The following is an 11,688-nucleotide window of genomic DNA, read 5'->3' as shown; positions in this document are numbered from 1 at the left end:
TCAATTCTCAAAAGGTCAACAGTTAACAAAGAAACGTATGAGGAAGATGTTCAATCTAATGTTTGTTAAGGAATATGTAGATATATATTAAGGTAACTATATTTTTTAAAACTAGACGTATGCTGTTCGTCATTATGGTTTCATGCTGCTATTAATGATGTAGTTTCATTCTTGGTCTGGAGACACACTTGAACTTTGTTCAGTAGAGCTTCCATTTCTAAAGAGGTAATCACTATTATTGCGCCTCAGAATTAGTCTTCTCTCCTTTGCATCCGGTGCTCCATCATCCGGTGATGAATTCAACCTTGCGTCGGCACTATTTCGTCTTGAGTTTGCCATTAAGTCGACATTGCTTACTTTATAACGATGGTGGTGATGATGACGCTGCGCTTGTTGGTTCTGTTGACTATATGTCATGTACTTGCCTGTTCTAGGATTAATTTTACTCTTATTATGTCTTGGCGAAATATAGGTATGTGCTCTTGTAGATCTTCTCCTATGAAGTGTAGGTGATGTATTCAACGTGTCTTTAAACTTGGCATTTTCTAGCATGTAAGCCAATGTATTATTTGGGATCACTGGGGTGGATTCAAGAAATTGATAAGCATCATTACTACCTTCCATATTATCAATGGACCCAAAATAAGAAGGTGAATTAATATTTGCTCTTGGTTCTGTATAATATTTGGGCCTTTGAAAGATGGTGGTTCCTGTACTCGCTTTACGAAAAGGAGAATGTGGATCATTGATATTAGCATCGTTAGTTGCTTTAACGTTTGATGAAGATTCTGAAAAGGATAACGACTTGGTTGTCCTTTCAGTTGCTTGACTATATCTAGGCCGATGAATTAACGTATTTGATGTTGGGCTAATTGCAGCCTGTGGTGAGTATAGTAAGTTGTGGATATTTGCCTTGTCCTCTGCTAAACCTGTGACTCCGTTCTCTGGTAATAAACGAAGTGAGTTAGTGGATTCCGATTCTATTAAATTATCATCCAATACATTGGAATAACTTGTATTTCTTTGTTGCTCTTTCCTTTGCTCTTCTTCTTCCTCTGTTTCAGGTTTTTCCTTTTGATTATGATGATTTATTAATCCAATGGTCATGTTACTGAATTGTAATGGATTTCGAATGGAGGATGAAACAATTATCTTACCTTTCAAATATGAGATGGCTTTGTCTAGGGCAAATTCTTGTCCACAATGGTTCTCGATAATGGATATCTTAGGCCAAGTTGCCTTGACACCATTCGTAACTTCTCTTAGAATAAAATCCTTAGATGGATTTGCCAATAGTTCGTTGATTCTAAACAACATACTTAAATCAGGTAATATTGTGATATCTCCCGAATATTGTTGAGATAAGACAGATCTGAACTTGGTCAATGTGTTCTTTGCGATGCCTATTTCACTCCCCATTTCTAATAAATGAACCATTTCATTAGATAAGAAATCATAAACTTTTGACAAGTTTTGTCTAAATCTTGCAGAGAATTCATCCTCAAGTTCTCCACCAACACATGAAACAGATAATTTCAAGAATGGAACCACATGAACATTAACTTGACATGCAATAATATGATCTACATTAAACATTTCCGATAATCTCGATATGGGCAAATCGTTATCTACTGATCCATCGACGAATTTGACTGAAGATGAACCAGACCATTCTTTCTTTTCACCAGTCTTGGGATCCTTCTCATATAATGGAGATGAGGGAAATATTCCTGGTAATGAGCACGATGCACAAACGGCAGACCATATTAAGACGTTTGGTGCTGTCAAATTATTTAATAGACGAGGTTGTTCAAATAATGTGGCCGGCGACACTGTAATATTTAAAATTTTCCCTGTTCTATTATATGCTTCTCTAAATGTAAGGTCACCAAGAAATCCAATCATCGTATTTATTAAATGTTTATTATTGAACCACGTACCATTCTTAAAAAATCTTGAAATTTTAATTAATAAATTTTCACTTTCACTTTTCCTCTTATCATCTTTAAATATATTGAAATCCTGTGCCACTACATGTTCCAATAATGATGGTATTTCGTCCTTGTGATGAGTAGTTATAATACTTGCCACAATGGCTCCCGCACTACTACCGCTAATAACACGGGGTAATAGATCCAGTTCAAAAAGAGTCGTTAATACACCAACGTGGAAAAGTCCGAATGATCCACCACCTGATAGGACTAACGCGGTACGTCCAATAGATCTTCTCGTCTGTTGCAATATTCCCAGTAGATAATTATCATCTAAATCTGATTCATCTTCCAACAGAGTCTGTAGAGATAATCTTGATTCCAACATATAATCATCAATGGCATATTTAGTACCCACGTGGGAATGTCTGTACAAGTTGACATTACCTATATCCCCTAAATTTCTCACCCAATTTGTCCTTATTAAATACAATAATTTGGAGTAATTCTTGGATAATCTATTGAATCTCAATTCATTGGTAACGTTTTCAATTAATTTATAGTCATATAAAGTGGATTCAGGATTTTGTTTCCAACTAACCTTATCAGTTAACTCATCTAATCTCAAGCAGGCATCTTTCCATTCATCGTAGGAAACTGCTCTTTGTTTCATAGCGGTTACTTTTTCAATCAATAACGATCGTTCATAATCAGCTTGAAACAGTTTATATATTATTGTTTTAAATCTGGTCATTAAAGGTATACTATTAGTCTTCACCAACAAGAGTTTTCGTTGATCGTTCTCCTCTCCATTGTCGAAATCACCGTTTATCACTGTATCTTCTTCATCTGATCTATGTACTATCAGCGCCTCGACTTCGGATTCTGATGCTGAATCCAACTCGGATTCATCAGCCTTGTTGGATTCTTCGGGATGCAAGTCCGATTGTTGTTGGTAATAACGCTCCACCACATGTTGCGTCATGGGATATAGGTGTCTTTGTAACGCTACCGTTGCATCTATAGAGGAAGCTAGATTCATAACTAGTATGCCACGGGTTGTATTATATTAAGTATTAGTGTTATGGTTCCTGTGGCTTGAGTTGACTTGTACCGCATTGTAAGAACCCTTTCTCCATTTAAAATTAACGCTAATTCTTTTCAGATTTAGATATTTCAATTTTTAGTGACACAAGCCCTGGGTGCCGGGTAAATACACATCTAGGGTTAATTGTATTAGGGTTGGTTAGGGTGCAATAATATATAGCCGCCGAGCTCTTTCTCTCTACCACTTGTCTATTCTCTATCTCTCTCTCTTCATAGTAGTAAGAGTATTCCTTCTGATGATCCTGTATTCCCCTACCAGCCTACTCGAAAACGATGGGGTGTATTTTCTCAGGCACGTATCTCTTTGCTTGGTCTGCTGGAGGGGACATCGAAAACAACACATTATAAATAAGGAAAAACCCAACATGCAGTCAAACATCACCTAACTCACCACAACACCGACTCAATTCACCTCTCAACACACATTGCTGGTTGTATTTTGCGGTCCCTGTGAGGATTTACACTCTTGTCTGATCATGGAAGGAAATGCAAAATATCTTTCTCAAAAGGCGCACTGAATATTTAACGCGTTTGGCAGATTTGCAAATTGGGATAATAAGAAAAGTCTGGGGTTTCTCTTCGAAGAACAATACAATACAAAACCACTCAGCACAATACACTACAATACCGGATGCAGAACTTCGATACCATATATGGGTCTCCATTCCCGAAGCTGAATCCCAGAGTTCGCTACAAGACTGCCATCGAGAGAGCGGGCTTCGACACAGCTAAGAACAAGAACAACATGGCACCCAATCTGCCACCGGGAAACGCTAAACAAACTGTTCCAAACAATAATGCATCAGGATATTATTCCACTTCTAATCATCGCACGCCGCCCGTCAAGTCGCCCTTGGCTCATAATTCCTCGCCTTATACTCGACCATACATGCAAAATACAGGTACCAATGTTAATTCATCGTCGACACCCGTGTTAAGCCAAATGAATGGTTCTAACTTGAGTCTCAATCAGAATAACAACACAAGGAAAAACCATTCATCTTTACCGAAGAATAATATTGAGATGAATACGCAAAATAATAATAACACGATTGCAGAAACTGATATGAACCCCATTGAAAAAAGTTTCATGATGCTCACACAAAATGATAAATCTTCCACTTTTGATTTCGACATGTCTGAATCTGCCCATCATTCAGCTACAACTGGGACACGAACCTCATCACCATATTCCAATGAACAACATGAAGATGAAGTTGATGACACGGAAAGTTTGAATTTGGAACCAAATGCAAGTTTAAAGATTGATTTACAACGAGATGAAAAACCATTATTTTCACCGGTGCCTATATCAGATGAATCCTTCCCAAGGGAGCCTAGCGAACCCAAGCAGTATCATAATTCTTTAATTTACGAGGAAAAGACAAATTCTCTTTATATTAGTCCTGAGAAAAATGAATTTCAAGCTAATCAATGGCAACAATTACAACGAGAGATCCCATCAAATCGTTCCTCTTGGAAAAATGATGGTACTATACTTAGTGCAGCTACCACAACAAATACAAATTTACATGTGGAACAATTGATTGCACAATTAGATGATGTGTCCTATTCCAGAAATGAAGAAATTGAAGATACTTTACAACAAAATCAAAACCATCTAGGTACAGGACCAGCACAGCATTTTAAAAAATCAAGTGCATATCTCTCTGGTTATCCACTGATGTCACGTAACTACATTAATAATAATACTAATCAAGACGAGCCGTCATTACCTACAATGCAGCATTTATCAATAGACGAATCACCAACATCATCCTCAGATCCATCTACAAATGGTGGCACCCCAATGTTCTATAAATTCAATACAACAGATACTCGTTTACCAATTCCATCCTCTCCATTACAATCACATTCATTCCCACCCACTATTGAACGATCATTACTGGCAGAAAGAGATACGTCTCAAACTCCAACACCTGTCCCACCAAAGATAAATACTTTTCCACCGGAGGAATCACCTTCTAAAGGTTTAACTGTGGGAAATGATGAGATTAGGATAGAACCCATGGAGCAAACATTGAAGGAGAAGAAATATCCACCAGGGGAAGGTCCCTGCAGAAATTGTGGATTAGAAATTCATGGGAAGAAAATATTCTCCAAAAATGATAATGAGTTATCAGGGCAATGGCATAGAGAATGTTTTAGATGTGTGAAATGTGATATCAAATTTAATAAATCCATACCATGTTATATCCTTGATGATACTCCCTATTGTCAACAGCATTTCCATGAGGAAAACAATAGTATATGTAAGATTTGTAAGAAATTCATCGAGGGAAAATGTTTGGAGAATGATAAATTGGAAAGATTCCATGTTCACTGTTTGAACTGTGCCATTTGTCATGAACAAATATATGATGATTATTATATCTTCAATGGAGAACTTCCTCTATGTTTGAATCACGATATCGATAAATTGTTAAAAGAGGGGTTGACCGGAAATAATCTTGTGATAGAGCCAGATACTAAAAATGATAAGATCGCTAAGAGAAGAACTAGATTGATAGATTTTACTGATTAAGGAACAGTCACGCATTCATTTCCAGATAAACGCATACTCTATTTATTACTTCATTATAGAGTTTTTAATTTTGTCTTCCAAGCACATTGACAAAAAAGCAAATATTAAATAATAATAAATAGAAAGACAGTAATAATGTATTGTATTATATATTATCTTCAATTATATAATGTACAACTCATTTGGAACTGAGGATGATCTTGTCACCATTTAATGTATCCATACAAGTGATGTGGAAATCTACTTCTCAATTAATCCATTAATCTTGAAATTTATAGGAACCGGATTCCATAGTGATAGTACCACCTCTGTAACCACCCCTCTTCATCTTGTTCTTATTCTTAGTGAAATCCTTACCTCTCACTTTACCTAATTTTTCATTTGCCATTTCACCCCAAGTACCAGCGGCACCCTTATATGTATTATCAGTCAATTCCCATGCTTCAAAAGAAATTTTTTCTCTTTCAATTCTAGAAAAATGTTTCCTTTGTCCCTCCTTTATTTCATCAACACCAGCGGAAATTGCCAACTTATTAGACCCTTCACCGGATGAAGAGGTGGTTCCATTGTCAGAAGAGTTGGAAGAATCGTTTTCTTTAGTATCTTGTTTCTTGGTATCTTTCTTTTCATCATCACTTTCTTCTCTGGATCTCTTCTTGGAATCTGTTTCCTTTTCAGATTCAGATGAAGAATCGGAATCGGAATCGGAGCTTGAACTGGAGTCAGAGTCAGAACTTGAGCTAGAGGAGTCGGAATCAGAGCTCGAACTTGAGCTGGAATCAGAGCTTGAACTTGAGCTGGAATCAGAGTCTGAGTCTGAGTCCGAGCTGGAACTGGAACCAGAACTGGAACTCGAGTCCGAATCAGAGTCTGAGCTGGAACCGGATGAGGAATCGGAATCACTGGATGAGCTAGAACTAGATGATGAATCGGAATCACTGGATGAGCTAGAACTAGATGATGAATCGGAATCACTGGAGGAGTTGGAGCTGGAGCTGGATGAATCTGATTCACTAGATGAACTAGAGCTAGAGGATTCTGAATCACTAGATGAACTAGAGCTAGAGGATTCTGAATCACTAGATGAACTAGAACTTGAGGAGGAGGAGCTATCACTTGAGTCAGATGACTTCTTCAAAGTTGCGCTCTTCTTTACCTTCTTTGTAGTCTTCTTCTTAGTTTCTGGTTCAGCTTCAGATGAGGAAGAGGAAGAGGAGGAGCTGGAACTGGAACTAGAGCTGGAACTCGATGAGCTGGAGGAGCTGGAAGAGCTTGAAGAGCTGCTGCTACTGCTACTGCCACTTTCCTTTTCCTTCTCTTTATTGCTTAGTTTAGGAGGTTTCTCATCGTTCTTTGAAGATACTTTCTTGGAAGCCATATTCGAATACTCTAATGATACTTTTAAGTGGCTTTCTCTATAATTTTTTGATACAAATAAAGTAATATAGTTTTCAATCTTCAATGTCATCGAGCTTTGCAAAATTTATTCAAACTAAAAAAAAAAAATTCAATCCTCTCGGGGCGCTAAAAAATGGTACATTTTAGTTTGAAGAGAAACATGACATCAGACTTTTTCCCAATTAATTTACAACAATTCCATTTCTGACACAAACATTTGCCATAGAACAAAAGAGCAAATCAAACTGACAGATTCTTTCTAGTGGGTCTTAGGTCATATCCTATTCCTTCAAAGAGTTCAGACGTTGAAGTAACACCCATACACCATGGACAGTCATCTATTTTGTATGATATAAAGTTTCAATGTAACAGATTGTAGAAGTGCCTTAAAAAGCAAGATCATTAAAAATTAAAATAAAGGAAAGGAAAGGAAAATAAGTATTCCCTATAGGCCTTGCGAACGTAATATTCACTAGGTGAATATGCTAGGACTATTATAAGCAAAATAACCTCAAATTTGAAGAGTGAATATAAAATAATAGCCCTACAATTAACTTAAACTGAAAAATAACTTTCAATTAGACTTAAGAGGTATTCCCACAAAATCAGCTAAACATACTCAAATCAAATATGTTTTTACAATATATTATACAAATTTTCCATAGATTGTTGAGTTATTATTTTATATTAGATCTTCTAATTTGAAGTTTTTTTGCAACAATTATTCCTATTCTATTTACTGAGGGAATATTCCCTGTGTCAAGATTTATACCAAATTCGATAATATTAAAAAATTACCAATGTAAATTTATTTTTTTTTTAAGATTGAAAATCGAAATTTAAAAAAGAAATCAAACAATAAGATAAACAAATTTCAAGATATTTCAATAAATTGTTAGAAAAAGGACAAATTTTTTCTATTAAATAAGAATTTCCTTATTTTCCATTATTTTCGGGGCACACACAGAAATCTTTCAATTGTTATTATATGTAACATATTGGTACTGAATATGACAGGTTTTACACTTTGGTACTAGCTTGAACTGTCGATTTTACTAAGATACTATTTAGAACAGGATGCTGCTATCGAGGGAAAAAGAAGAAAACATTAATAGTAACCAATGCTACTTTTGGAACAACATCTTACATTTGTTACTGGAAGAACGCTCTCTGATAAAGAATACTGAACTCTCAAACATACGTTGTGCTATCAACTCAATTTGAACTGGAAAGAGTATCCAAATGATAAGCACTAATGAAGATCCACTCTATTTGTTAGAAGATAAGATATCAGGGTTATCTGTAAAATTTGTGTCAAACAAAGTTTCAAGACTGGCAAGGAAAGGCTGCTGGAAAAGTAGAAGACCTTTCACAGAGTTGAACGGCGTACAGCTCAATTTGTCCTCAATTGTTCCGCACGACCGAGTCGAACCTCCTTATGTGTGGTCCTGTTTCCTGCGTTTTGTAGTCATCCACACACCGGTCCCTGTACCGGTAAAGTCCCATGATAAGGAAAATGATACAACCATTTTTCGCTGGAAGGTGGGGAATTTCCATTCCATTTTCTTTTTTCAGCCGCCAAGAACAGATTCGGCCGAATTTCGGCCCGCTCGAGAAACTCAGATTACATAACCTAAGTACGCCGTTGAGGCGTGTGTTGTGCTACACATAAACACCCTTTCTACAACCTCTCTTAATACTAGCTATCATGTGTTCATGGAGTAGAGCATCATCAATATGCAATTAAGTGCTATAATCAGTCATCGCTGAGAATGAAGGGTGTGCTTGACATAATACTGCGAGTCACATACCCTGGATTTGTTCTTCGCAGTCTTGGCAAGTAGATTTTGAATCTCGAAAATGCGGTCAAAAAAAAATGCCGAACTTGAAGCAGTGACACAAACTTTGGCGAAGAAACCACCGCACAAACACTCCAAAAAATGACTTTTGCCACGGCGCGGAAACCAAAAAATTGTGTCAACGGGGTCAACCTGACACCAAATTTCGATTGCGAAAAGTCTTCCTCTCTGGGTCCATTGAATGTACAGCACAGAAAGCCGTGAGCTGAACTTTCTCACAGGAAATCCAGGAATTGTCACCATTCCCTGAATGATTACTCTCCCTGTCCTGTCTTTTCTTATCTTTCACAATTTCTTAATCATCTCTCGATCTACTTACCATTCCTTATCCATTTTCTTCCTCTCTTGGCCGTTCTCAAAGATATATAATCTCTTCGTTTTCATTGTTCTTCTTGAATCATCCCTTGGTAGTGCTTAGCCGTTTCTCTATTTGTATTGCTATAATAAACCAATCAAGTTATCAAGCCTGTAAGACTTTATAATCTATTGCAACTATACCTTTCTCTCATCAAGAAACTTTAATCTAGTATAAAAAAACAAATAAAAAAAAACTGATCCATCATGTTCTTTCATCGTGAACATGAAAAAGATGGTGCCGATGTCGTAACTGAAAAGGAAACAGTCGATATCTCAGAAAAAGCTCAGGAAAAGACACAAGAAATTACTCTAAAGGAAACTACTGGGAGTAGTGAGGAAGTACATGATGAATTGGAAACTTATCATATTCATCATGATGAAGAATGTGAACCAGGTTACGAAATTCCAACAGAAGAGGACATGGAAACTTTAAGACATGTCTCCGGAAAAATTCCACTAAGATGTTGGCTAATTGCTCTGGTGGAATTAGCTGAAAGATTCTCATATTATGGTTTGTCTGCTCCATTCCAGAATTATATGGAAAATGGTCCTAATGATACACCAGCTGGTGTCTTAGAATTGAACAGTAGTGGTGCTACAGGTCTTTCCTACTTCTTCCAATTTTGGTGTTATGTGACCCCTGTGTTTGGTGGGTTTATGGCTGATACCTACTGGGGGAAATATAATACTATTTGTGTCGGTACCGGTATTTATCTTGCAGGTATATTCATTCTATTCATTACATCCATTCCAAGTATCGCCTCCAAGGACACCTCTTTAGGTGGGTTTATTGCTGCTATTATTTTGATTGGTATCGCCACTGGTATGATTAAAGCAAATCTTTCTGTCTTGATTGCCGATCAATTACCAAAGCGGAAACCTAGAGTGAAGACTTTGAAGTCAGGAGAAAGAGTTGTTGAAGATCCAAATATTACTCTACAAAATGTTTTTATGTGGTTCTATTTAATGGTTAACGTTGGTTCTTTATCTGTTATTGCTACTACCGAATTGGAAGAGCATAAGAATTTTTGGGCTGCATTCTTGTTACCATTTTGCTTTTTCTGGATCGCTGTCGTTGTATTAGTCGGTGGTAGAAACCAATATGTAAAGGAAGGAAAACGTGAAAAATCTATTCAAAAGAGTTTCAAGATTTTATGGATTGTTTCCAAGAACAAATTCGATTTAACTTCTGCTAAACCATCATATCATCCAGAAAAAAACTATCCATGGACTGACAAATTTGTTGATGAATGTAGTAGAGCTTTGAGTGCTTGTAAGGTTTTCCTATTTTATCCCATCTATTGGGTCATCTACGGTACCATGATTAGTACTTTTGTCACTCAGGGTAGTATGATGGAATTGCACGGATTACCAAACGATATTTTCCAGGCTATTGATTCCTTTGCATTGATTATTTTCATCCCAATTTGTGAAAGGTTCATCTACCCATTTATCAGAAGATTTACTCCATTTAAACCAATTACAAAAATCTTTTTTGGGTTCATGTTCGCAACTGGTGCTATGGTCTGGTCATGTGTTTTACAAAGTTTCATTTACAAAGCAGGTCCATATTATGACCACCCATTAAACGGTGGTGGTCCAAATCGTATTCATGTGGGATGGCAAGTACCTGCTTACGTTTTGATTGCCTTCTCAGAAATTCTTGCCTCCATCACTGGTTTAGAATATGCCTACTCCAAGGCTCCTATGTCAATGAAATCGTTTATTATGTCCTTATTCCTATTTAGTAACGCCGGTGGTTCAATCTTAGGGATTGCTCTGAGCCCTGTTAGTGTTGATCCAAAGTTTACCTGGTTGTTTGGTGGGTTAGGTGTTGCTTGTTTTATTGGTGGTTGTATATTTTGGATCATATTCAGGAAATATAATGACACTGAAGAAGAAATGAACGCCATGGACTATGAGGATGAGGAAGATCTTAGAGAAATGGAATCAGCCGGTGCTAACGATTTGGAATTAAATTCAACACAGTCTCTTACTCAAAGGAGAACTGGAGAATCTTCAGAAGAGAAGAACATTTGATTATATCTCCCAATTTTGTTGAATATTCTTTCACCATTTATTTTTCCTTTCCATGTTTTTATCTCATATATTTCTTTTCTTTTATGTAGTTATTTTGTGTCTATTCTTTTACTCATCCTTATTGATGATCTAATAAAATGTTTTAACGTTACAATGAATACTTGGTTTAAAGGCTTAACTGAATAAACGATTAGTGTCGGCTTACGCAATACGAAGAATACGCGATCTCGTGTTTACATAACCTCAAATTATAAGATAACTGTAGTCAAACTCAAAGTGAGATGAAAATAGTGTAAAGTTACTCGACTTTGCGTAATGTAAACTTTTAGTTTTTGATTTGACTTTCTTCAAGTGATTTACTCTGCAGTGTTAACTCAGCAACAATTAATATCGCCGATGATGAGGAATACCTTATTTGGTTGCTTCTTCTTGTAATAAAAATATGCCCTCC

General features: G+C 36.6%; 4 protein-coding genes across 4 annotated transcripts; 2 read left to right on the top strand and 2 right to left on the bottom strand.

The window, feature by feature from the left end:
* Positions 1–165: 165 nt before the first annotated feature.
* Positions 166–2,973, bottom strand: TGL4 (triacylglycerol lipase; the record flags this gene model as incomplete). The annotated part of the gene is made up of 1 exon (XM_003673224.1): positions 166–2,973. The coding sequence occupies one exon, from the start codon at positions 2,971–2,973 to the stop codon at positions 166–168; it is 2,808 nt and encodes a 935-aa protein (XP_003673272.1).
* Positions 2,974–3,669: 696 nt separating this feature from the next.
* PXL1 (Pxl1p) lies at positions 3,670–5,583 on the top strand (the record flags this gene model as incomplete). Its single annotated transcript, XM_003673223.1, has 1 exon — positions 3,670–5,583. One exon carries the CDS (start codon positions 3,670–3,672, stop codon positions 5,581–5,583), a length of 1,914 nt encoding a protein of 637 aa, XP_003673271.1.
* Positions 5,584–5,842: 259 nt separating this feature from the next.
* Positions 5,843–7,051, bottom strand: SRP40 (Srp40p; the record flags this gene model as incomplete). Its single annotated transcript, XM_003673222.1, has 1 exon — positions 5,843–7,051. One exon carries the CDS (start codon positions 7,049–7,051, stop codon positions 5,843–5,845), a length of 1,209 nt encoding a protein of 402 aa, XP_003673270.1.
* A 2,350-nt stretch (positions 7,052–9,401) lies between these two features.
* On the top strand, positions 9,402–11,237 carry PTR2 (Ptr2p; the record flags this gene model as incomplete). Its single annotated transcript, XM_003673221.1, has 1 exon — positions 9,402–11,237. The coding sequence occupies one exon, from the start codon at positions 9,402–9,404 to the stop codon at positions 11,235–11,237; it is 1,836 nt and encodes a 611-aa protein (XP_003673269.1).
* Positions 11,238–11,688: the final 451 nt, after the last annotated feature.

The sequence above is a fragment of the Naumovozyma castellii genome, chromosome 1 (genome assembly GCF_000237345.1).
Source record: "Naumovozyma castellii chromosome 1, complete genome".
Lineage (NCBI taxonomy): Eukaryota > Fungi > Ascomycota > Saccharomycetes > Saccharomycetales > Saccharomycetaceae > Naumovozyma > Naumovozyma castellii.
Note: the sequence above shows the minus strand (reverse complement) of the source record. Positions and strands in the feature narration are given on the sequence as shown.